The sequence below is a fragment of the Loxodonta africana genome, chromosome 11, assembly GCF_030014295.1.
Source record: "Loxodonta africana isolate mLoxAfr1 chromosome 11, mLoxAfr1.hap2, whole genome shotgun sequence".
Taxonomy (NCBI): domain Eukaryota; kingdom Metazoa; phylum Chordata; class Mammalia; order Proboscidea; family Elephantidae; genus Loxodonta; species Loxodonta africana.
The window spans coordinates 26,818,876-26,844,265 of record NC_087352.1 but is presented as its reverse complement, the minus strand read 5'-3'; the positions used below and the strand labels follow the sequence as shown (position 1 = coordinate 26,844,265).

The 25,390-nt window shown below is 45.1% G+C and overlaps 1 protein-coding gene across 1 annotated transcript; it reads right to left on the bottom strand.

Annotated features, from left to right (window-relative positions):
- Positions 1-3,037: 3,037 nt before the first annotated feature.
- On the bottom strand, positions 3,038-24,655 carry LOC104845451 (zinc finger protein 805-like). The gene is given in 4 exon segments (XM_064293438.1): positions 3,038-4,283; positions 14,174-15,746; positions 22,858-22,984; positions 23,900-24,655. Coding segments are annotated over 4 exon segments (2,964 nt in total). The 5' UTR covers positions 23,930-24,655; the 3' UTR covers positions 3,038-3,049.
- Positions 24,656-25,390: the final 735 nt, after the last annotated feature.

Here is a 25,390-nt window from a genome sequence, read left to right as displayed (position 1 = left end):
CCCAAAGTCTGTTAAATGGAGAAAAGACAGTGCCTTTAACAAATGGTGCTGGCATACCTGCATATTCATCTGCAAAAAAATGAAACAAGACCCATACCTCACACCATGTACAAAAACTAACTCTAAATGGGTCAAAGACCTAAATAAAGAGCAAAAAATCTAAAACAATAAAGATCACAGAAGAAAAAATAGAGACAACGTTAAGAGCCCCAATACATGTCATAAACAAAATACAAAACGTAACTCACGATACGTGAACACCAGGAGAGAAACTAGATAACTCGGAGCTTCTAAAAATCAAACACTTATGCTCATCAAAGACTTCACCAAAAGAGTAAAAAGACAACCTATAGACTGGGAAAAAATTTTTGGCTACGACATATCTGATAAGGGTCTAATCTTTAAAATCTATAAGATACTATAAAACCTCAACAGCAAAAAGACAAATATCCCAATTAAAAAATGGGCAAAGGATATGAACAGGCACTTCACCAAAGAAAACATTCAGGCGACTAAAAGATACATGAAGAAATGCACACTATCATTAGCCATTAGAAAAATGCAAATCAAAACTACAATGAGATACCGTCTCACCCCAACAAGGCTAATATTAACTCAAAAAACACAAAATAATAAATGTTGGAGGGTTTATGGACAGACTGGAACACTTATACATTGCTGGTGGGAATGCAAAATGGCACAACCACTTTGGAAATTGATTTAGCACTTCCTTAAAAAGCTAGAAATAGAAGTACCATACGATCCAGCAATTCCACTCCTAGGAATACATCCTAGAGAAATAACAGCTGTCACACGAATAGATATATACATGCCCATGTTCACTGCAGCATTGTTCACAATAGCAAAAAGTGGAAACAAAATAGATGCCCTTCAACAGATGAATGGATAAACAGATGATGGTATGTTCACACAACGGAATACTACGCAAAGATATAGAACAATGAATCTGAAAAACATCTCACAACATGGAGGAATCTGGAAGGCATTATGCTGAATCAAATTAGTTAGTCACAAAAGGACAAATATTGTATGAGACCCACTATTATAAGAACTCAAGAAAAGGTTGAAACACACAAGAAAACATTCTTTGATGGTTACGAGGGTGGGGAGAGAGAGAGAGCGGAATTCAGTAGATAGTAAACAAGAATTATATTAGGTGAAGGGAAAGACAACACATAATACAGGGTAAGTGGGCACAACTGGACTAAACCAAAAGCTATTCAGCTTCCTGAACATAACCAAACACTTTGAGGGACAGAGTAGCAGGGACGGGGGTCTGGGGACCATGGTTTTGGGGGACATCTAGATCAACTGGTTTAACAAAGTTTATTAAGAAGATGTTCTACATCCCACTTTGGTTAGTGGCATCTGGGGTCTTAAAAGCTTATGAGCAGCCATCTAAGATGCTTCAAGTGGTCCCAGCCCATCTGGAGCAAAGGAAAATGAAGAACACCAAAGACGCAAGGAAAACATTAGCCTAAGACACAAAAAACCAAAAAACCAAACCCGATGCCATCGCGTTGATTCCAATTCATAACGACCCTACAGGACAGAGTACAACTGCCCCACAGAGTTTCCAAGGAGCGCCTGGTAGATCTGAAATGCTGACCTTTTGGTTGGCAGCCAAACTCTTAACCACTACACCACAAGAGACAAAACAGCCACATAAACCAGAGACTCCATCAGCCTGAGGTCAGAAGAACCAGCTGGTGCCTGGCTACCACCAACGACCGCCCTGACAGGGAACACAACAGAGAGTCCCTGATGGAGCAGGAAAAAAGTTGGGTGCAGAACTCAAATTCAGGTAAAAGGACCAGACATAATGGTCTGAGACTAGAGGAACCCCAAAAGACATGGCTCCTGACCCTCTGTTAACCCAGAACTAAAACCATTCCTGAAGCCAACTCTTCAGACAAAGATAAGACTGGACTATAAAACATAAAATAATACTCATGAAGAGTGTGCTTCTTAGTTCAAGTAGATACAGGAGACTAAATGGGCAGCTCCTGTCAGGAGGCTCGATGAGAAGGCAGGAAGGGATGGGAGCTGGTTCAATGTATGTGGGAAACCCGGTGTGGAAAGAGGGAGTGTGCTGTCACACTACAGGGATAGCAACTAGAGTCACATAATAACATGTGTATAAATTTGTGTAAATTAACTTCAGCTGTGAACTTTCACCTAAAGCACATGAAAAAAAAAATCTTTTTTTTTTTCTTTTCCCCTGAGTTTATCATGATCCTTTAACTTAATTTAGCTGCGTTTTATTTTGTTTTCGTGGTAATTCAATACCTTGAAAACTGTTGAGGTGGACGTGGAGAAGCCTCTCTACTGAGGATTAATAAAGCTGAGCAACCCCACTGAGAGGAAAGAACTAAGACTTACCTGGGAAGGTCACACAGCTAACCTACCATATTCATATTCCGGAGGAAAACAAAATTAGAGTGGGATCAAGAAAATGTGTGCATACCGGGAGGTTAAATACACGAGGAAGTGGTTTGTTTTTTTAAAAATCAAAGACTTTAAGAACTTAAGTGGTACAGTAAGTAAATCCTACCATTTTGCACATATATCCTTAGATCCTTAAATATGACAAAGTATTTCACAGCTCATATTAATCATAAAGACTTACACTCCTCAAGGGTAAACATGATGTTGTGGAACAAAGGAGGCGTTCAATAAATGTTTCCAGCCCTACCCTCAACTGTCCAACTCTCCTGACAACGGACAGCACAAGATAAATAAAAAGGATGAGATGCTTTTACCTCTGAAACCACATTCCCCTCTCCCCAACAAGGAAGGAATGATATTTGTTACCCTGTTTCTTTGCTCTTCTACACCTCTTCCTTTTTAAAAATATTCCTGAGATAATTCTGCATTGTAAATTAAGGAGAAAGATATGGCTGAAGGTTTTCCTAAGTGCAAAATAACCACTGTGTCTCTCTTGGATAAATTCGCAGATGTAAAGTCAGACTCTAGGTGGGTCAGTTTCTAAAAGTTCTCTTCAAATGATCTGCCACAGAACGTTTACTCATGGGGATGGCTCTTGTGGGCTTTCCCTTAGGTATGAATGATCAGATGCTGAGTAAGATGGTTTCTTTGGCCAAAGATTTTTCTCAGTGGTTAAATTCAAAAAGTCTTTCTCCAAAAGGAGTCCTTGGATGTTGACTGAGGTTTTCCCACTTGTGAAAGGTCTGTCCATGTCTGTTACACTGATAGGACTTCTCCCATTATGAATCCTTTGGTGCTGAGTGAGGGATGAGCTGCGACTGAAGGCCTTCCCACATTCACTGCATTCATAGGGCTTCTCCCCAGTGTGGATGATGGCATGTCGAATGAGATTGGTGCTCCGGCAAAAGGCTTTTCCGCACTCGATGCACTCATACGGCTTCTCCCCTGTGTGAATACGCTGATGCCTCGTGAGGTGTGACCTGCGGTTGAAGGCCTTCCCACACTCAATGCACTCATGGGGCTTCTCCCCAGTGTGGATGCTGTAGTGACGAATGAGGTCTGCCCTATCGCTGAAGGCTTTCCCACACTCTTTGCACTCAAAAGGTTTTTCCCCAGTGTGGGCTCTTTTATGCAAGACAAAAGTGGAGTAGTGGGTGAAGGCCTTTCCACATTCACTGCACTCATAGGGCTTCTCCCCAGTGTGAATCCGCTGGTGCTGCTTGAGGTGTGACCTACGGTTGAAGGCCTTGCCACACTCCATGCACTTATAGGGCTTCTCCCCAGTATGAATGATGTAGTGCTGAATTAGGTCTGCACTCTCGCAGAAAGCTTTCCCACATTCATGGCATTCAAAGGGTTTCACTCCAGTGTGAATCTGCTGGTGCCACGTGAGGTATGATCTACGGTTGAATGCCTTCCCACACTCAATGCACTCATAGGGCTTCTCTCCCGTGTGGATAATGTAGTGTCGAATAAAGCCTGGCCGATCACGAAAGGCTTTCCCACATTCTTCACACACAAAGGGCTTTTCTCCAGTGTGGCTCCTCTTGTGCAAGACAAAAGTGGAGCGGTGGGTGAAGGTCTTCCCACACTCACTGCACTCATAGGGCTTCTCCCCAGTGTGAATCCGCTGGTGCCGAGTAAGGTGTGACCTGCGGTTGAATGCCTTCCCACACTCTGTGCACTCGTAGGGCTTGTCCCCAGTGTGAATAACATGGTGCTGAAGGAGGTGTGTGCTCTTGCTAAAAGTTTTCCCACACTCTCTGCACTCATAGGGCTTCACACCAGAGTGAATTCGCTCATGTTGAGTAAGAAGGCAGTTCTTGTTAAACACTTTCCCACATTCCTTGCATTTATAAGGATTTTTCTCTTTGTGAGCTGAAAGATCTTTACCTGGTCCACTTACATCAAGTTTAAGGACAGCATCTCCTGGAGAGACTTGCTTCTGTAGAACCCCTGAGCGGATACTTTCATATGTCCACCTACCATTATGTTCAGGGCATACGTTCCTGGGGAGCCTTTCCTTCTGGGAGTCTGTCCTTGGCCTCAAGTTACCTTCCTCAATATTCGATGGCCCCACTTGATCCACGGCTTGCTCCAACCAGGCGTTCCTTGAGGCTCCCTGTGTCATTTGGTCCTGGAGTGACACTTCTTCAGACAAGGCCGGGTGACAAATGATAGGCTCTGTTGTTGCAAGCTTTTCACTACCACCTGAAGGGGACGCAATATGTAAAATTAGTGATTAGTGATCGGCATTAGTAATGCTAACATAGAAAAAATAAAATCATCTCTTCAGTGAGAGCATTAAAATGGAAATAATTCTTTATGCCTGCTGTGTTTCGACATCTCTGAAACCCAGGTTTGCCATTTCTTTCTTTTTTGGCTCTTAGTTTTTTGAAATCTATACAGGGAAATCCAGCGGACGAGTCTAGGGCAGGGGGCACAGGGTCTGGAGTGGAGTCCCTTGCTCAGTGTTAAGGCCGGGGACAGGGAGACAGAGTAATGATGACACTATATGTGGTGAGCATGCTCTAAGCCAGGACATCTCAAGGTGCTACAAGAGTCTAGGGAAGAGGAACCTAAGGCAGCCCAAATGGGAGATAGGAAGAGATCAGGGGCTGTCCCAGAAGAGGTGTCCCACAAGCTGTGTCCTAATGGAGACGGATGAATTGCCAGATAGAGAGAGTGGGCAGGGCACTGCAACCTTAGAAGCAGAATATACAAAGGCACAGTCTTCAGAGAACCCAGGGAAAGGCCATGCAGGAGAGGAGATTGACAAAGCAGAGACAGGCAGGGCAGAGAGGAGGCTTATTTCACGGGTTCTGATTTGGATGACATGGTGATGTCTATAGCCACACCCAGGGCAAGGCTTATAAGGCAGAAATGAATAGGATCTGGGTGGACATATTGAGTCTGGTATGCCTGAGGAATGGATAGGTGAAAATATTAGCGAAAAAGACACAATCTGACGTAGAAAATTATAATCCTTTTCTTGAACACATAAGCAACATTATGATAAATGTTGAAAAAATTGAAGTTGTCAAGGATTTCATTTTACTTGGGTTAACAATCAACACCCATGGAAGCAGCAGTCAAGACACACTGTATTGGGCAAATCTGTTGCAAAAGACCTCTTTAAAGTGTTAAAAATCAAAGATGTCACCTTGAGGACTAAGGTGTGCTTGACCCATGCCACAGTATTTTCAATTGCCTCACGTGCATGTGAAAGCTAGACAATGAACAAGAAAGGCCAAAGAAGAATTGATGCTTTTGAATTATGGTGTTGCCTGAAGAATGAACAAGTCTGTCTTGGAAGAAGAAGAGCCATAAGCAAAGATGGTAAGACTTCTTCCCACATACTTTGGACATGTTATCAGGAGGAACCAGTCCCTGGAGAAGGACATCATGCTTGGTAAAGTACAGGCTCAGTGAAAAAGAGGAATACCCTCAACAAGATGGACTGACACGGTGGCTGCAACAATGGGCTCAAGCATACCAACGATTGTGAGGATGGCACAGGACCGGGCAGTGTTTTGTTGTTACATGTAAGGTCAATGAGTCAGAACCAATCCAATGGCACCTAACAGTAACAACTTATAAATGGAGAAGTGACACAAGAAACAGAAAATCTGAGGATCCCAATATCTACTGAAGAAATTGAATTTATACGTAAAGCCTTTACCACCAAGAAAAGAATGGGACAGTAAGCTGGTAATTCAGGCAAATGTTATTTCTGTAGAGGAGACACAGGGATAGGGAAGAGAAGAAGCACACAGATAAAGTTAAGCTGAGTATACATAATATTTTCATTCTTTGGATGGATGATGTTATTCAGTGTATTATTTTCAAAAAAATGAATAAGCAAACAAAAAATTAATTAAATCAGGGTCATTCACAGACCAATGATAAGTGTGTGTCATTAACCAAAGTTTATGATTAATCTAAATTTGTACACCTGAGGTCCACAAAAGAAAAAATTTGAGGGCGCTTGAGTATTATGGTTATGATCTTGGTCTCCGACCACAAAAAACCTAGCCTCAAGTCCCAAGAGAACTCAACACTAGTTTTGTGGCACACTGTAAGCCACTCAAATTCCCTATGCCTCCATTTTCTCTTCTAAAAAAATAGGAATAAAAGCAGAGCTTGCTTTACAGGACTGTTATGAGGATGACGTTGAACAGTGCTCAGGGAATGCTCAGTATGGTGCCAGGCACCAAGTAAGAAAGCAGTATGTCTTAGTTATCACTTTTTATTATGGGATAATCAAATATATACAACTGGGAGCTAATATGGAATGATATAAGTTGAAGGTATAAGCACGTTCGAAGTAACCTTAAGTGTATTAAGAGTAAAAGACTGGGCCGTGAGATGCCTGATGAAGCTAACGTTGATATGGCAATCGGTGTAAGAAGAGAACAAAGTTCCAGGGAGAATAGGGAGAGACAAACCAAGAAGACCAAATGCTACAAAACTCAAGCATGATAGTCTGATAAGTTTGGGCTGCGTGATAAGCTCATGTCGTATAGAAGGTAAGTGTGCACACTCCGAAGCTAAAACACTGCAATTCATATCTGCCTGTACCAAGTCAGATGATCTTAGACAAATTATTTAGTTCCTTAAGTCTTAATTTTCTCATCTCACAAACTGAGACGCTCTTAGTTCTATCCTCACAGGCTGTCATGAGGGTTAAAGGAGAAAATGTTTACTAGCACTGTGCAGAGCACTTGGCAGTGTGTGAGTGTTCAGGGCCCATCATGATCATTGTCATTGCTGTATTCGTCAATTAGGATGACAGCAGCGACCTAAGCAAGAGTGGTTTCTATACTTTGGTATAGAGGAACCTCACCACTGGGCCTCAAAGAGTAAAGGGGGGGACGTTACCAAATGCTGACAAGAATGTGGAGCAACAGGCACATTCCTATTCATAAGATAGTGCAGTGTGGGACAAAGATTTGGCCTTCTCTATCTGGCCTCTGCAGATAGCATGATCAATTAAGGTGCTCTTTGTCTTTCTGAAATAACCAGGCAAGTAGAGGTTATACATGCCCCACACCTGCTGAATTAACTTCTGGAAAGAAAGGAGGTATGATGCTGTTATGCATATTCATTGACTGTATCTACCATGACTATGCATTAAGGGCCCAATCATGCATATTCACTGAGGTCCCACGACTAGGGGATCTGGGGTCTTGGAGGTCTCTCTTCAGGGCCTACCAGATGTTTGAGAACATGCAGGGGAGACAGAATGGCACATCCCTGGAAACAATGGAAGCCTCATGCTAGGACTTTTCCCAGACCTTGCCTGAGACCATTATAATAAATAAATTAACTATAAGTACAGGTAACAGCTTCTGTGAGCCATTATAAAGATTAACAAATGCACAGGGGCAAGTAGCCAGCAGGCAGGGCACAGTTGATTTGTGTAGACCCAGCTATGGATGACTGGATGATAGAAAAAGGCTGACAGGCAGTTGATGAAGGAGGATAGAGTCCTTCTAGCTTGTGACCTAGTCCCAGGGGACAAGGGAGAGAAAAGCGGGATAGGTGGTCTGATGTGCAGGGAGCCTAGAGCCTGTTTGTACTGCAAACGTGCCACCCGTTCCCAAGAGGGTGAAGAGTCTGATGGTGTGGGAGGACAGAAAAAGCACAGGTCAAACGGCTTCATGGCTCTCACATTCCCAGAGAGGTAACGACAAGAAGATTCCCAAGGGGATCTAGTATCCTTGAGGTCTGCAGAGACCCCCACTTGCCCAGTTCTGGGCCACCCACCTGGAATGGTGCTTAGGGAGAGGTCTTTCTTCACAGCCCATAGCTCTTGCCCATGCTCCAGCTCACAGATCAGCTCTGGTTTGGGCACAGGACACCCTGTTCAAGAAGGAAGAGGACACAGGGATTTTTGTGAGAAGAAATGAAACCTCTCAGTCTAGTCTGGGACTTCAGGATGGGAATGAGACCTCAGAATGAGGCTGCTCCCATCCAAGCAAACAAAACACTGACCTGTGACCTTGAAACCCAAGATACCAACACCCTCCTGAAGCCTCAAAGACTGTGGACAGTAATGCTGGCTGTTCAGGCAGCACCATTCCCTCTGACCTCCAGCCTATCGAATCTCAACACTGTTCAGACAGCCGAAGGACCCAGGGAAATGGCCCCTCCTTCCAGAAGGTGCTGTCTAATTAATCCAAGGCAGTGGGTATTAAATCTGCCTGTACATCAGAACCACCTTCCTCTGTCTGGTTCCCATTCACACAACAACTAAAACAGAGTATCTGAGGAGTGAGGCTGGGACATGAGCAGGTTTTTAAATGCCCCCAGGTGATTTCTGACCTCAGGGAGGATAGAAGGCAATGGTCTCCTCCTCAATCTGCAAACTGCATCCCCAACATTAGTTGTCTGACTTAGGCAAGACATGAAGGCCCCAGGAAATAAAGATGTCTCAAACCAAGATCATGTTCTTTACATAAACAATGAGTGGCACTGATAGTGAATGCATCCTGGGGGCCCTGCCTGACTCATTCCTGTTAGGGAGAACATCCTATCACCCATGGCCTTGTTAACTGGACTGTGGAAATATTCCACCCAACTGAGGTTGGTCTGTCAAATCCCTATCTGGAATGTAAAATAAAGACCTAACATTGAGGCTGATCTGTGCTGGGCATGGGAGTGAAATATCAAGGGAAGTACGTCCATGAGTGGTCATTTCCTGTATCAAGAATGTCCTCCCAGTGGCCAGGTGAAGAAAAAGACTGAGAAACAATACAAACATGTAGACAAAGGTAGAACCAAGGACTCTGGGGGCCTCAGACAGCGAGGAATGAGGTGGCCAATTCCTGTCATAAACTCCCTAAGACGGAAAAAGCCAATGTGAAAGACAGTGACAGAAACAGACCCATAGAGAGAAGACAAGACAAGGGACTCAGAAGCCAGGACATGATATTCATACTTTCTCTCATTTTCTACACTGTTCCTTCATGGGACCTGGCTGGAAATCCTGCCTGGGATTCTGCAAGACACTCCCATTTCCTTCCAACACATCCTGTGAGCCATTTTAGGGAAAGTGAGTTTCTTCCACATTAATCCTTCAATGGGGTATAAGAAGATCAGCCAGGCCTGGAGAAAGGTGGCAGAGGGGGTTCCCTATCTGTGGGTTGCCTGCATGGTGAAAAGATGAGGCCTTACCCAGTGAAACAAAAAGCCTGCAGGTCTCCAGCATCACCTCCCGGTACAGGGTCCTCTGGGCCAGGTCCAGCTGACCCCACTCCTCTGGTGTGAAGGTCACGACCACATCCTCAAAGGTCATAGTCACCTGGCAAGTCAAAAGGAGGCAGCAGTGATGATCTTGAGCCTGTTGGATGGGACGAGAGCCTGTCTATGTGTCAATGATTAAGGTGTAGAGAGACTCAAGGCCCAAATCACCCACCAATTCCTGAGGGCCTAGTTCTGTGCTGGGATGCTCCTTTTGAAAGAACACATCAGTGTAGAATAGAAAAGCTTCCTATTTGGGGAGTCATTAGGGAACAGAACAGTAAGCACTGTAAGAAATCCCAGGATGAGAGTGATAACAGAAAAAACAATAATATAATAACAATCACAGTAAAAGTGGTGGCAACTGAGCCTCACTGGTTCTCACTGCTTTGTTCACTGTACTGCTGGGTGGGTTCTCAATGCCTGCCTTTAGGAGATGACACAAACTATTTGTACCACACAGGAACTCCAAACTTCTAGAAAAGGTCTCTCTAAAGAGGTGATATCTGAGCAGCTGCCAGAAGGATTCGAGGTGAGGTCTTCAAAAGATCTGAGGACAATGTGTGAGGCGGAGGGAACTGGAATGGCAAAGGCTGAAGTAGAAGAGAACCTACTGCGGTCAGGTTGGTGGGTCTGGTGAGCAGTGAACCAGGGAAAACTGGAAGGGGTCAAGGTTGGACGTGGTAGGCCAGAGCGGATCCGGTAGGGGGTTCATGATGGAGGACTGGATTCATTATAAGCGTCGTGGGTACCCTTGGAAGGTGCATCATTCATCTTTCCACCACTGACTGAGCAGCTGTCAGAGGCCTGACACTGTTCTAGGGCTTCGGATAGTAAGGAGCCAATCAGAGCGACTTGCCATTAACAAACAGCTGCAAAGAGAAATCCCAGCGACCTTCTAGCCTTCCAGCCGGCCCAGGAGCCCACTCTGACCTAGCGGAGAAATAGCAATTCCAAAAACATCCTCCACTCACCTGCTCCCGGTCCCTCAGCTCCACCGCCATCGCGGGACCCTGTGGCAGAGCAAGGCCTAGACAGGAGGGTTATCGGGTCAGGCCCCAGTGCTCAGCCGATCCCACCCCTGCCCTATTCTGAGCGGGGTGATCTCGGATGACTCGCACCCCGGGCCTCAGAAACCCCCATGTAAAAGGCGTCCAGGCCCGGCGCCGCTTCGGGGATCGCGTGGAGCCCCGGCGGGCGCCCAGGAAGCACTCTCGTTACAGGGCTAGGGAAGGTCAAGCTTGTACAATGGGCGGAAGTGTGTCCTGTCCTCCTCCCCGTCCTTTACTACTCCATCCCTAAAGTAACAGACCCGACACTCAAATCACCACAGCCGGAGCAACATAACAGCTGCAGATAAGTGACGTAAATCGCAAACGCAGGAAGTCCCGCCCCCGCCGACGTGGGCCGCAGTAAACACTTCCATCCTAGACTGTCATTGGCCCAGCGCCTGCCCCAGCCGCGAGATGCACGACCTTGCGGGAAACGTAGTCTTTCTCCCCACCACCTCCCCCCGCTTCAGCCTGTGATCTCTTTTTAAAGTGTGTCTTCTGCACATAAAAGTAGACGAAGCCCAGTGCCCCGCCTCAGACCCACCTATGGACGGTGAGCACAGCTGGGGGAAAAAATGGGCGAGTGTGAATCCTTCCTTGGAAGTATGTCGGAAACCGAGGCTCTCAGGAGGGCATCTGCCGTGTGCCCCGACAAGCGGAAAGTCGAGGAATCCGGACCTTGTCTAGGTCTGACTTCCCTCCGGCGTTCACTTCTCTCCGGGCCCTGTCATAAGTATCCAATGAAAGTAGGACTCCAGAAGTCCGGTGCAGACCCGTTTTCTTCGCACAACCCCCCCGCCCCCCTTCTGTGGCACTTGGCCGGGTGTCACATTTGGACGGTGCATGCGCTGTTGACGGGAGCAGCAGAAAAGTGGATTTGTCATTCTCTATATTTTTAGGCGAGGAGGCTGCAAGTGGGACCAGCTTGGAGGGTAACCGAGGACTCTAATTTCAGGCGTGGTCCGTGTGAAATGTCTATTAGACCCAAAGTAGCTGGATCAAACAGGTAATCCCACATAGGAACACTGGGAGAGAGCTCTGTCTTGGAGGTATAATTTAGGAGTTGTTGGCATACACTCTTGTTTCAAGTGATCATAATGAGTGAGATCATCGAAGAAATGAGTGTAGATGAAGAATGGACTCGACAGAGGGTCAACCCTGGACAACCCCAAACTTAACTGGCTGGGAAAAGAAACCAACAGTCATGTTAGTTCTACCAATCATCCCAGAGGTATATTATGGAAAGTCTTATAAATCATCTCTGGATGTCAGGGATTTTATCTTTCTGGCTGAATGGCCCAAAAGGTTTCAAGTCCTAGCTGGAGAAGTAAGGATTGCAGCACCAGCTGTGCAGAGAAATTAAAATCTAGACCCATCCATAGAAAAAACAGTCTCTGGCAGAGAGCCTTTACATTTCCTTTTTCCTTTCTCTCCTAATCTGAACCTAGATTTTCCCCCCAAACTGTCCCATTGCTTCCACCTTGAAGACTTTTCTCTGCAGTCCACTCCAATTACACAACATAAAGCTCCCACCCAATGCTAACCCTGTTGCCTTTTCCCAGTCCTTCCTTCTTGCTCTGGGACTTCAAACTTTCAGGGCCATGATAAAGGATTTTCCTTGGGCTGAGATGGATGTACACTGCCAAGTTTCCTCTTGCTCAGCAGACAGCAAACTTCAAAGTCATCAATTCTTAAGAACCAGCTGACAGGAAAGGAAGAAGAGAGCCCCTTTTCTGGAAGCAGGGGAAGGGAGAGTCAGGGATCCTGAGTGTCCACCTTCCACTTCACTCTGCCCTCCCTCTGCCACCTTTCCCTTCCCAAGGGCCCAGCCCAGCTCAAGACAATAGCTTGCCACTCCCACAATTGCTTTTTCATCCCTTCTTGGTTGGTATTTCCACTTCCCTTCCTCTTTCAGGCACAAAACCAAAGACACATGGTTGAGATGCTGGGTAGTTTTGCTCATTAGCTATTGATGTCCTATCCCGTGGTACCTATGAACCAGACCTTTTTCAATATTGGGTCTTTGAACATGTTATCAAATGGAGGAATTTCAAAAATGTCATGACCACAGACATCATCGGGCAACTAAAGCCATGGTGACAGCTGTAATACCCACATGTACTTGCATGTACACATCCTGGTTTACCTGTTAAAATTTCAGTTGCTTTACTTTGAAAGCAAGTCTTCACACAAGATGAAAAATATGATTCCTTCTCCATATTTTTCTTAGTTTATCGTGATCCTTTAACTATGTGTTTTATTTTGTTTCAGCTGTAATTCAACCCTAGAAAACTGTCGAGGTAGACTTAGAGAAATTTCTCTATAGAAGATTAAAAAAGCTGAGGAGCGCTAGTGAGAGTAAAGAAGAGGACTCACCTAGGAAAGTCACAAGTTCCACTATCATCCACATGCCACAGAAGCAAAAAGAAAAAAAGAAATAGGGATTAAAAAAAAGCAAATGTTGGGCAATTGAAACTACATGAAGAAATGATTTTTTTTTTAAATCAAAGGGTTCAACAGTCTGAAGTGGTGCAATAAAATATTTCTATTTGTATGTGCCTTGCTACCTCCTTAAATATAAACTACTTCATTATTTAAGCCTTCATATTTCTCCTAAAGGTTTATATACCTCAAGGGTAGTAAATGTTGTGGAACAAAGAAAGCTTTCAAGAAATTGTTGCAGATCTGCCCTCAACTGATAAACTCCACTGGCACTGGATACCAGTGAACTTATAATGAGGCTGAGGACCTTTTGGAGCCCTGGTGGCTCAGCAGTTAAGAGCTTAGCTGCTAACCAGCCACACCTTGGAAACCCTATGGGGCACTTCTACTCTGTCCTATAAGGTCACCATGAGTCAGAATCAACTCGACGGCAATGGGTTTTCTTCTATTTTTTGAGGACTTTTTACTGCAGAAACAATACTCCCTTACCCTCAAATTAGAACTCAATGACAAACTGTAATAAGCTTGGCAGGGAATTCTGAAAAAACTTATCTTTTCTACGTCTCCTCTGTCTCCTCATTATTTGCTTAACTATTCCTGAGATAACAATGCAGAGTAAACTCAGACAGATGTGGCTGAAGCTTTTCCTAAATGAACAATGATTACTGGGTCCCCCTCCTGGATGAATTCTCAAAGGTAGAATCAGAGACTAGGCAGGTCAATGTCTAATATGACTGTTAGATGAGAAGTAATGATTTATGGCAGAATGCCTTTTCACTTGTGACCTTTCCCTTTGGCATGAATGTCAGATGTTGAGTAAGATGCTTCCTCTGGTCAAAGATTTTCCTCAGTAGTTACATTTAAAGAGTCTGTCCCCGGTAGCGGTCCTTAGATGTTGACTGAGGTTTGCCCACTTGTGAAAAGTCTTCCACATCTGTCACACTGATGTGGCTTTGCCTTTGGTGCTTGACCTATGGTTGAAGGCCTTCCCACATTCACTGCACTTATAGGGTTTCTCTCCAGTGTGAATAATGGCGTGTCAAACAAGGTTGGTGTTTTGGCTAAAAGCTTTCCCACACTCAACACACTCATAGGGCTTCTCTCATGAGTGGGTGATGGAGTGTCGGATTAAGCCTGGCTGATCACAAAATGCTTTCCCACGCTCTTTGCACGCAAAAGGTTTTTCTCCTGTGTGGCTCTTCTTATGCAAGACAAAAGTGGAGCGGTGGGTAAAGGCCCTTCCGCATTCACTGCACTCATAGGGCTTCTCCCCAGTGTGAATCCGCAGGTGCTGTGTAAGGTGTGCTCTTTGGTTGAAGGCTTTCCCACACTCACTACACTCGTACGGTTTCTCCTCAGTGTGAATCCGCTGGTGCTGTACAAGGTGTGACCTGTTTTTGAAGGCCTTCCCACACTCACTACAATCATAGGGCTTCTCCCCAGTGTGAATCCGCTGATGCTGTGCAAGGTGCGACCTGAGGCTGAAGGCCTTCCCGCACTTTGTGCACTCATAGGGCTTCTCCCCCGTGTGAATCCGCTGGTGCTGTGTAAGATGTGCCCTTTGGTTGAAGGCCTTCCCACATTCACTGCACTTGTAGGGTTTCTCCTCAGTGTGAATCCGTTGGTGCTGTGCAAGGTGTGACCTGTTGTTGAAGGCCTTTCCACACACTGTGCACTCATAGGGCTTCTCCCCAGTGTGAATCCGTTCGTGTTGTGCAAGGTGTGACCTGTTGTTGAAGGCCTTCCCACACTCACTGCACTCATAGGGCTTTTCCCCAGTATGAATCCGCTGGTGCTGTGCAAGGTGTGACCTGCGTTTGAAGGCCTTCTCACATTCTGTGCAATTATAGGGCTTCTCCCCAGTGTGAATCCGGTGGTGTCGAGTAAGTTGTGATCTGCGGCTGAAGGCCTTGCCACACTTAATGCACTCATAATGCTTCACACCAGTGTGAAATTGCAGTTCCTGTGCAAGGTGTGACCTGTGGTTCAAGGCATTTCCACAGTCAATATGCTCATAGGACTTTTTTCCTGTTTGGACGTTAAGGTGATGAAGGAGGTGTGTACTCTTGCCAAAGGTTGTCCCATACTCTGTACACTCGTAGAGCTTCACGCTAGAGTGAATCCACTCATGTTGAACAAGGAGGCAGTTCTTGTTAAACACTTTCCCGCATTCCTTGCATTTATAGGAATTTTTCTCTTTGTGAACTGAAGGATCTTTACCTGGTCCACCTGAGTCATATTTAAGGAGATGATCTCCTGGAGAGACTCGCTCCTGTACAATCTTGGAAGGGACACTTTCATCTGTCCACACGCCATCACGTTCAGGGCTTATGTTCCCAGGGAGCATTTCCTTCTGAGCATCTATCTTTGGCCTCAAGTGCCCTTCCTGAATATTCGATGATCCCTCCTGATCCATGGCTCGCTCCATCCTGGATTTCCTTGAGGCTCCCTGTGACAACTGTTCCTGCAGTGAGTCTTCCTCAGACAAGGCCAGGTGACAAATAATAGGCTCTGTTGTCTGCAGCTGTTCACAGTCACCTGAAGAGAAGGCAATACGAAAAATTAGTAATTAGTGATTAGCATTCGTGATGCTAAGATGTTGTTGTTACTAGTTGCTGTTGAATATATTCCAACTCATGGCAACCCACATAGGAAGAAAAGAGTTGCTTCAAGGGGTTTTCAATGCTGTGATCTTTTGGAAGCAGATTGTCAGGACTATCTCCCAGGGCGCCTCTGGGTGGCTTAGAACTGACGACTTTTCAGCTAGAATATGTAACCATTTGTGCCACCCAAGACTCCAATGCTAACATGTTAGTGTTGTATGCCATCGGGTAGATTCCCACTCATAGTGACCTACAGAACAGAGTAGAACTGCCCCATAGAGTTTCATAGGGTGTAAATCTACAGGAGCAGATCACCAGGTCTTCTTTTCTTGCAGAGTGTGTGGAAATACTGCCTCTGTGCCTGCAGAGTTTTGACATCTCTGAAACCCAGGTTTGAATTTTCAATTCCAGACACGACATCGGTGGACACAGTAGTAATGACACTGTGTGTGGTGAGTTTGCTGTAAGTGAGAACATCTCATGGTGCTACAACAGCATTATGAAGGGGTACCTAATGCAGCCCAAAGAGGAGACAAAAAGGGATCAAGGGAGATTGCCCACAGGAGACTATATGCAGTGAGTTCTAACAGAGGTGTAGGAGTTGATACACAGAGAGAGTGGGAAGATGGCTGTAGCCTTAGGAGACAGAAACTACAAAGGTAGTCTTCAGAGAACCCAGGGCATGGCTGGGCAGGAGAGAAGGGTATTGCTGAGAAAGCAGAGACAGGCAGGGAAGAGTGGAGGCCAGTTCCCAAGGTCCTAACAGGGGTGATGGTACGGATGGCCATGGCTACTCCCAGGACATGGCTTGTAAGGCAGAACATGAGTTCTGCGTGGACATATTGAGTCTGGTATGCCTGAGGAATGGCCAGGTGAAAAGACTGGTCAAAGAGACACAATCTGATGGAGAAAATTACAATCCTTTTCTTGAAGACATTAAAGAAGAGCTATATAAATGGAGAACTTGATATAAGAAGAAAGAGAAAATCTGAAGATCCCAATGTCTACTAAAGAAATAGAATTTATATGTAAAATCTTTCCCACCGAAAAGGCTGGGAATAATAAGGAATGGAATAATAAATGGATAATTCAGGCAAATGTTATTTTTGTGGAGGAGATGCAGGGATAGGGAAGAGAAGAAGCACATAGACAGAGGTAAGTCGAGTATGTGTTAACGTTCTCATTCTGGGGATGGGATGGGTGGTGTTATTGAATATATTATGGAAAAAAAAAAAAAGAAGATACATAGACCAGTGGAACAGAATTGAGAATCCAGACATAAATCCATCCACATATGAGCAGTTGATATTTGACAAAGGCCCCAAAACAGTTAAATGGGGAAAAGACAGTCTTTTTAACCATCGGTGCTGGCATGACTGAATATCCATCTGCAAAAAAATGAAACAAGACCCAAACCTCACTCCATGCATAAAAATGAGCTCAAAATGGATCAAAGACCTAAATATAAAATCTAAAACGATAAAGATCATGGAAGAAAAAATAGGGACAACGTTAGGAGCCCTAATACATGACATAACCAGTATACAAAACGTTATTAAGAATGCAGAAGAAAAACTAGATAACTAGGAGCTCCTAAAAATCAAACAACTATGCTCATCCAAAGACTTCACCAAAAGAGTAAAAAGACTACCTACAGACCGGGAAAAGTGTTTAGCTATGACATTTCCGATCAGCGCCTGATCTCTTAAATCTACATGACACGGTGAAAACTCAACTACAAAAAGACAAATAATCCAATTAAAAAATGGGCAAAAGATATGAATAGACAATTCACTGAAGACATTCAGGTAGCTAACAGATATACGAGGAAATGTTCACGATCATTAGCCATTAGAGAAATGCAAATCAAAACTACAATGAGATTTCATCTCACTCCAACAAGGCTGGCATTAATCCAAAAAACACAAAATAATAAATGTTGGAGAGGCTGTGGAGAGACTAGAACACTTCTACACTGTCGGTGGGAATGTCAAATGGTACAACCACTTTGGAAATCAATTTGGCACTTCCTTAAAAAGCTAGAAATAGAACTACCATACGATCCAGCTATCCCACTCCTTAGAATATATCCTAGAGAAAGAAGAGCCTTAACACGAACAGATATATGGACACCCATGTTCGTTGCAGCACTGTTTACAACAGTAAAAAGATGGAAGCAACCAAGGTGCCCAACAACGGATGAATGGATAAAGGAATTATGGTATATTCACACAATGGAATACTACGCATCAATAAAGAACAGTGAGGAATCTGTGAAACATTTCATAACATGGAAGAACCTGGAAGGCATTATGCTGAGTGAAATTAGTCAGTTGCAAAAGGACAAATATCGTATAAGACCACTAATATAAGAACTCAAGAAATAGTTTAAACTGAGAAGAAAACATTCTTTTGTAGTTATGGGGCGGGGGGAGAGGGATATTCACTAATTAGATAGTAGATAAGAACTACTTTAGGTGAAGGGAAAGACAACACACAATACAGGGGAGGTCAGCACAACTGGACTAAACCAAGAGCAAAGCAGTTTCCTGAATAAACTGAACGCTTCGAAGGCCAGCGTAGCAGGGGCAGGGGTTTGGGGACCATGGTTTCAGGGGACATCTAAGTCAATTGGCATAATAAAATCTATTAAGAAAACATTCTGCATCCCACTTTGAAGAGTGGTGGCTGGGGTCTTAAATGCTAGCAAGCAGCCATCTAAGATGCATCAATGAGTCTCAACACACCTGGATCAGAGGAGAATGAAGAACACCAAGGACACAAGGTAATTATGAGCCCAAAAGACAGGAAGGGCCACATAAACCACAGACTACATCAGCTTGAGACCAGAAGAACTAGATGGTGCCTGGATACAATCAATGACTGCCCTGACAGAACACAACAGAGAACCCCTGAGGGAGCAGGAAACTGGTGGGATGCAGACTCCAAATTCTCATAGAAGACCAGAGTTAATGGTCTGACTGAGAATAGAAGGACCCCAGTGGTCACTGCCCCCAGACCTTCTGTTGGCCCAGGACAGGAACCATTTCCGAAGCCAACTCTTCAGACATGGACTGGAGTGGACAATGGGTTGGAGAGGGATGCTGGTGAGGAACGAGCTTCTTGGATCAGGTGGACACTTGAGACTATGTTGGCATCTCCTGCCTGGAGGGGAGATGAGGGGGTAAAAGGGGTTAGAAGCTGGCGAAACGGACATGAGAAGAAAGAGTGGAGGGAGGTAGCGTGCTGTCTCATTAGGGGGAGAGCAACTGGGAGTATGCAGCAAGCTGTATATAAGTTTTTGTGTGAGAGACTGACTTGATTTGTAAACGTTCACTTAAAGCACAATAAAAATTATTAAAAAAAATAAGTGAATTAATAATTGAATTAATAAGTGAAATAAATTAATTTAGGGTCATTCATGAACCAATGATGAGAATGTGTCATTAACCAAGGTTTATGATTAATCTAAATCTGTATACCTGAGGTCCACAAAAGAAAGGGTTAGAGGCTACTCGAATATTATGATTAAGATCTTGGTCTCTGACCACAAAAACCCTAGGCTCAAGTCCCAACAGAACTCAATATTAGTTTAGTAGTACACTGTACGCTACTCAAATTCCCTACACCTCCATGTTCGCCCCCAAAAATTGGGATAAAAACAGAGCCTGCCCTACAAGACTGATACGAAGATGACGTTGAACAGTGCCCATGCCATGCTCAGTATGATACTAGGCACCAAATAAGGAAGCAATACGTGTTAGTTACCACTTTTCGTTATGGGACAGTCAAATAATATACAACTGGGAGCTAATGTGGAATCATGTAAGTTGAATGTATAAGTATGTATAGAGTAAACTTAGAGTATTTAAGAGTAAAAAGAACTGGCTGCGAGATACCTGATGAAGCTAACATTAATGTGGCAATCCAAGTAAGAAGAAAAAAAAAGTTCCAGAGAGAACAGGGAAAAACAAACCTAGAGGCTCAAATGCTAAAAGCAGATGCATGATAAAGTCTGATAAGTTTGGGCTGTGCTGCATAAGCTCATATAGTACAGAGGTTAAGCGTGTAGGCTCTGGAGCCAAAACACCTCATCTGGAGCCTCAGATGTTCTTGGACAAACCATTTGCCTCCTCTAAGTCTCAATTTTCTCATCTGACAAACTGAGAAACTCTTCAGTTCCTGCCTCATAGACTCATGAGGGTTAAATGAGAAAATGCTTGCAAAGGGCTTCACGGTTCCCACATCCCTACAGAGGTAACGACATGAAGTTTCCTGAGGGGATACAAGCCCAGTGGTCTCCTCGAGGTCTGCAGACCACAGGGCCCTCCAACAGCCCGGCTCTAGGTCATCTGCCTGGAATGGTGCTTAGTGAGAGGTCCTTCTTCACAGCCCATAGCTCCTGCCTGAGTTCCAAGTCATAGATCAGCACTGGTTTGGGCACAGGACACCCTGCTCATGGAAAAGGAAGAGGACACAGGGATTTTTCTGAAAAGACATAAAACCTCTTAGTCTAATCTGGGACTTCGGGATGAGAATGAGACCTCGGAATGAGGCTGCTCTCATCCAAGCAAGCCAAACTCTGACCTGTGACCAGCAAACCCAGGATACAAACACCATCCTGAGGCCCCAAAGACCGTGGACAGCAGTGCTGGCTGTTCAGGCAGCATTATTCCCTCTGACCTCCAGCCTATGGAATCCCAACACTGTTCCGACACAGCCACATGACCCAGGGAAATGTCCCCTCCTTCCAGAAGGTGCTGTCTAATTAATCCAAGTCAGTGGGCTTCAATCTGCCTGTCAGAACTACCTTTGGCTGTCTGATTCCCATTCACAAACAACTAAAACAATCTCTGAGGACTGAGTCAGGGGCATGAATACATTTTAAAACTCCCAAGGTGATTTTGGACCTCAGGCAGGGTAGAAAGCACTGGTCTCCTCAACTTGCTAACTGCATCCAGATCATCAACAGTCTGAGTTAGGCATGACACGAAGGCCCCAGGGAATAAAGAGGCCTCACAGACAAAGATAACATAGCTTAGCACAACACTGAGTGGCACTGATGGCAAACACCTCCCAGAGTCCCTGCCTGACTCACACTTATCTTGGAAAACAACCTATCACCCATGGATTCACTAACTGGACTGTGGGACCATTTGAGCCAATGTGCTCAGTCATAATCAAATCCCTATCTGGAATGTGGAATAAAGAGCTAAGATTGAGGCCAGTCTGTGCTGGGCACGGGAGTGAAACGTCAAGAGAAGTGTAGACACGGGTGGCCATTTTCTGCCTCACAGAGAACAGCAGCGGAAAAATAGAAAACATGCTGAGAAAAGTAGAACTGAAGACGCTGGGGGTCTCAGAAATTGAGGAATGAGGTGACCAATTCCTGCACAAACTCACTAAGACAAAAAAAGCCAATTTGAAAAGAAAGTGACAGGAACAGACACACAGCAGACAAGACAAGGGACTCAGATGCCAGGACATGATGTTCGTACTTCCTCTCAGTTTCTAGATTGCTTCTTCATGGGGCCCGGCTGGAAATCTTGCCCTGGGGTTTCGTGAGACATCCCCATTTCCTTCCAACACATTCAGTGAGCCACTTTAAGGGAGTATGTATTCATTCCAAAGGAAGGTGATCCAACAAAACGTGGAAATTACTGAACAATATCATTAATATCACACACAAGTAAACTTTTGCCGAAGATCATTCAAAAGTGGTTGCAGCAGTACATCGACAGAGAACTACTAGAAGTTCAAGCCGGATTCAGAAGAGGATGTGGAACAAGGGATATCATTGCTGATGTCAGATGGATCTTAGCTAAAAGGAGAATACCAGAAAGATGTTTACCTGTGTTTTACTGACTGCACAAAGGCATTCGACTGCGTGGATCATGAGAAGTTATGGGTATCATTGCAAAGAATGGGAATTCCAGAATACTTAATTGTGCTCATGAAACTGTACATAGACCAAGAGGCAGTTGTTTGAACGGAACAAGGGGATGCTGCATGGTTTAAAGTCAGAAAAGGAGTGTGTCAGAGTTGTGTCCTTTCATCATACTTATTCAATCTGTATGCTGAGCAAAAAATCCAAGAAGCTTGGACTATAGGAAGAAGAATGCAGCATCAGGACTGGAAGAAGATAGGCACATGACACAACATTGCTTGTAGAAAGTAAATAGGACTTGAAGCACTTACTGATGAGGATCAAAGACTACAGCCTTCAGTATGGATTACACCTCAACATAAAGCAAACAAAAACCCTCACAACTGGACCAATAATAAACATCATAACAAAGAGAGAAAACACTGAAGCTGTCAAGGATTTCATTTTACTTGGATCCATAATTAACACCCATGGAAGCAGGAGTCAAGAAATCAAACAACATACTGCATCGGGCAAATCTGCTGCAAAACACTTCTTTAAAGTGTTGAAAAGCAAAGACATCACTTCGAGAACTAAGGTGTGTCTGACCTAAGCCATGGTTTTTTCAGTTGCCTCATATGCACACAAAAGCTGGAAAATGAATAAGGAAGACTGAAGAATTGATGCCTTTGAATTAAGGTGTTGGTGAAGAATACTGAATATACCACGGACTGCCAGAAGAACAAACAAATCTGTCGAGCAAGAAATACAGCCGGAACGCTCCTTGGAAGCAAGGAGGTGAGTCTTCATCTCAGGTACTTTGGACATGTTATCAGAAGGGGCCAATCCCTGGAGAAGGACATGATGCTTGGTAAAGTAGAAGGTCAGCAAAAAAGAGGAAGACTCTGAACGAGATGGACTGACACAGTGGCTGCAACAGTGGGCTCAAGCACAGCAACTATTGTGAGGATGGTGCCGGACCTGGCAGCATTTCATTCTGTTGTACACAGGACCGCTATGAGTCAGAACCAACTCAGTGGCACCTAACAACAACAGCAACATGTTTCTTCCCCAATAATCCCTCAGTGGGGTGCAAGGAGACCAGCCAGTCCTGGGTCAAGAGGGCAAAAGGGTTCTTTTTTCTATGGGTTGTCTGCATGGTGTACACGTGAGGCCTTACCTAGTGAGACAAAAAGACTGCAGGTCTCCAGCATCACCTCCCAGTATAGGGTCTTCTGGGCCAGGTCCAGCTGCCCCCATTCGTCCTGCGTGAAGGTCACGGCCACATCCTCGAAGGTCAAAGACACCTGGCAAGTAAGAGAGGCAGCAGTGTTGGTCTCGAGCCTCCTAGATAGGAGGAAAGCCTGTCTGTCTGTCAATCATCATTTCGTAGAGACTCAGGGCCCAAATCTCCAAGCATTTCCTGAGGGCCTAGCTTGGTAGTGGGATGCTGCTTTAGAGAAAATACAATAGTACAGGAGATAAAAAGCTTCCTATGTGGGGAGTCATGAGAGAATAGGACAGTAAGCATTGTGAGATATCACAGAATGAAGATGATGATGATGATAACAACAATAACACCAATCAAGGTAAAAGTGGTGACAACTGAGCCTCACTGGTTCTCACTGCTTTGTTCACGGTGACGCTGGGTGGGTTCTCACCACCAGCTTTTAGGTTAGTAGGTTAGTACACAAGCACAAATCACTTGTACCACCCAGGAACTCCTAACTTCTAGGAACGGTCTCTTTAAAGAGGTGACATTGGAGCATCAGTCAGAAAGATGCCAAGGGAGGCCCTGTAACGATGTGGGGATAACGTCTGAGGCAGAGAGAACTGCAAGAGCAAAGGCTGGGATACTGAAGACAACCTAGTACAGAGAAGTTGGTAGATCTGGTGAGCAGTGAACCAGGGAAAAATGGTAGGGATCAAGGCGGAGGTGGTCGGCCAGGGCAGACCTGGATTCATGATGGAGGGCTGGATTGGTAAGTGCCATGGGTTCCATTGGAAGGAGCATCATTCATCTTTCCATCACTGACTGAGCAGCTGTCAGGGGCCCGACACTGTTCTGGCCTTCAGATAGTAAGGAATCAGCCAGCCAGCACCACTTGCCCTGAACAAACAGCTGTAAAGAAAGACCCAGAAACTTTCTCCCCTTCCAGCTCGCCCAGGAGCCCTCTCCAACCTAGCGAGAACCAGCAATTCCAAAAACATCCTCCACTGACCTGCACCCGGTCCCTCAGCTCTGTCGCCATCGTGTGACCCTGTCGCAGCGTAAGACCTGGACAGGAACGTTACTGGGGCCGGTCCCCGTGCTCAGCCGACCCCACCCTGCCCTGTCCTAAGTTGGGTGACCGCGGATGATTCGCACTCAGGGCCTCAGTTTCCCCCACGTAAAAGGCTTTCAGGCCCAGGGAGCCGCGTCTGGGATCGTGGGAGGCCTCAGCGGTCGCCCAGGAAACACTCTGGTTACAGGGCGGGGAGAGGTCAGGCTTGTACAATGGCGCCAAAGTGTCACTTGTCCTCACCGTACTTTCCTGCTTGCTCTCTAAAATAACAGATCCAGCCCAACACCCGCTTCACTATAGTGGGAGGAACCCCAGCGCCGCAGATAAATGACGTAACCCACAAAACACAGGAAGTCCCACCCCCGTAGACGTGGGCCGCAGCAAGCGCTACTTTCCTAGACTGTCAATAGGCCGGCGTCTCCTGCCAAAGCAAGGTGCATGGGTTTAGCGGGCAACGTAGTCTTTTCCCCACATCCAGCCTGTGATGTGACTTTTTGTGTGTGTGTGTGTGTGCTTTAAATGAAAGTTTATAAATCAAGTCAGTCTGTTATACAAACATTTATATACAACTTGCTATATACTCCTAATTTCTCTCCCCCTAATGAGACAGCACACTCCTTCCCTCCACTCTCTCTTTTCATGTGGGTTCCGCCAGCTTCTGACCCCCTTCTGCCCTCTCATCTCCCCTTCAGATAGGAGATGCCAACATAGTCTCATGTGTCTACTTGATCCAAGAAGCTCATTCTTCACCAAGATCATTTTCTATCCCATTGTCCAGTCCAATCCCTGTCTGAAGAGTTGGCTTTGGGAATGGTTCCTGTCTCAGGCTAACAGAAGGTCTGGGGACCATGACCACCAGGGTGCTTCTAGTCTCAGTCAGACCCTTAAGTCTGGTCTTTTTACGAGAATTTGGGGTCTGCATCCCACTGCTCTCCTGCTCCCTCAGGGGTTCTCTGTTGTGTCCCCTATCGGGGCAGTCATCAGTTGTAGCCAGGTACCATCTAATTCTTCTGGTCTCAGGCTAATGTAGTCTCTGGTTTATGTGGCCCTTTCTGTCTCTTGGGCTCATAATTACCTTGTGTCTTTGGTGTTCTTCATTCTTCTTTAATCCTGGTGGGATGAGACCAATTGATGCTGATTGCTGTTTAAGACCCCAGATGCCACTCTTCAAAGTGGGATGCAGAATGTTTTCTTAATAGATTTTATTATGCCAATTGACTTAGATGTCCCCTGAAACCATGGTCCCCAAACCCCCACCCCTGCTATGCTGGCCTTCGAAGCGTTCAGTTTATTCAGGAAACTGCTTTGCTTTTGGTTTAGTCCAGTTGTGCTGACCTCTCCTGTATTGTGTGTTGTCTTTCCCTTCACCTAAAATAGATCTTATCTACTATCTAATTAGTGAATATCCCTCTCCCTCCCACCCACCTC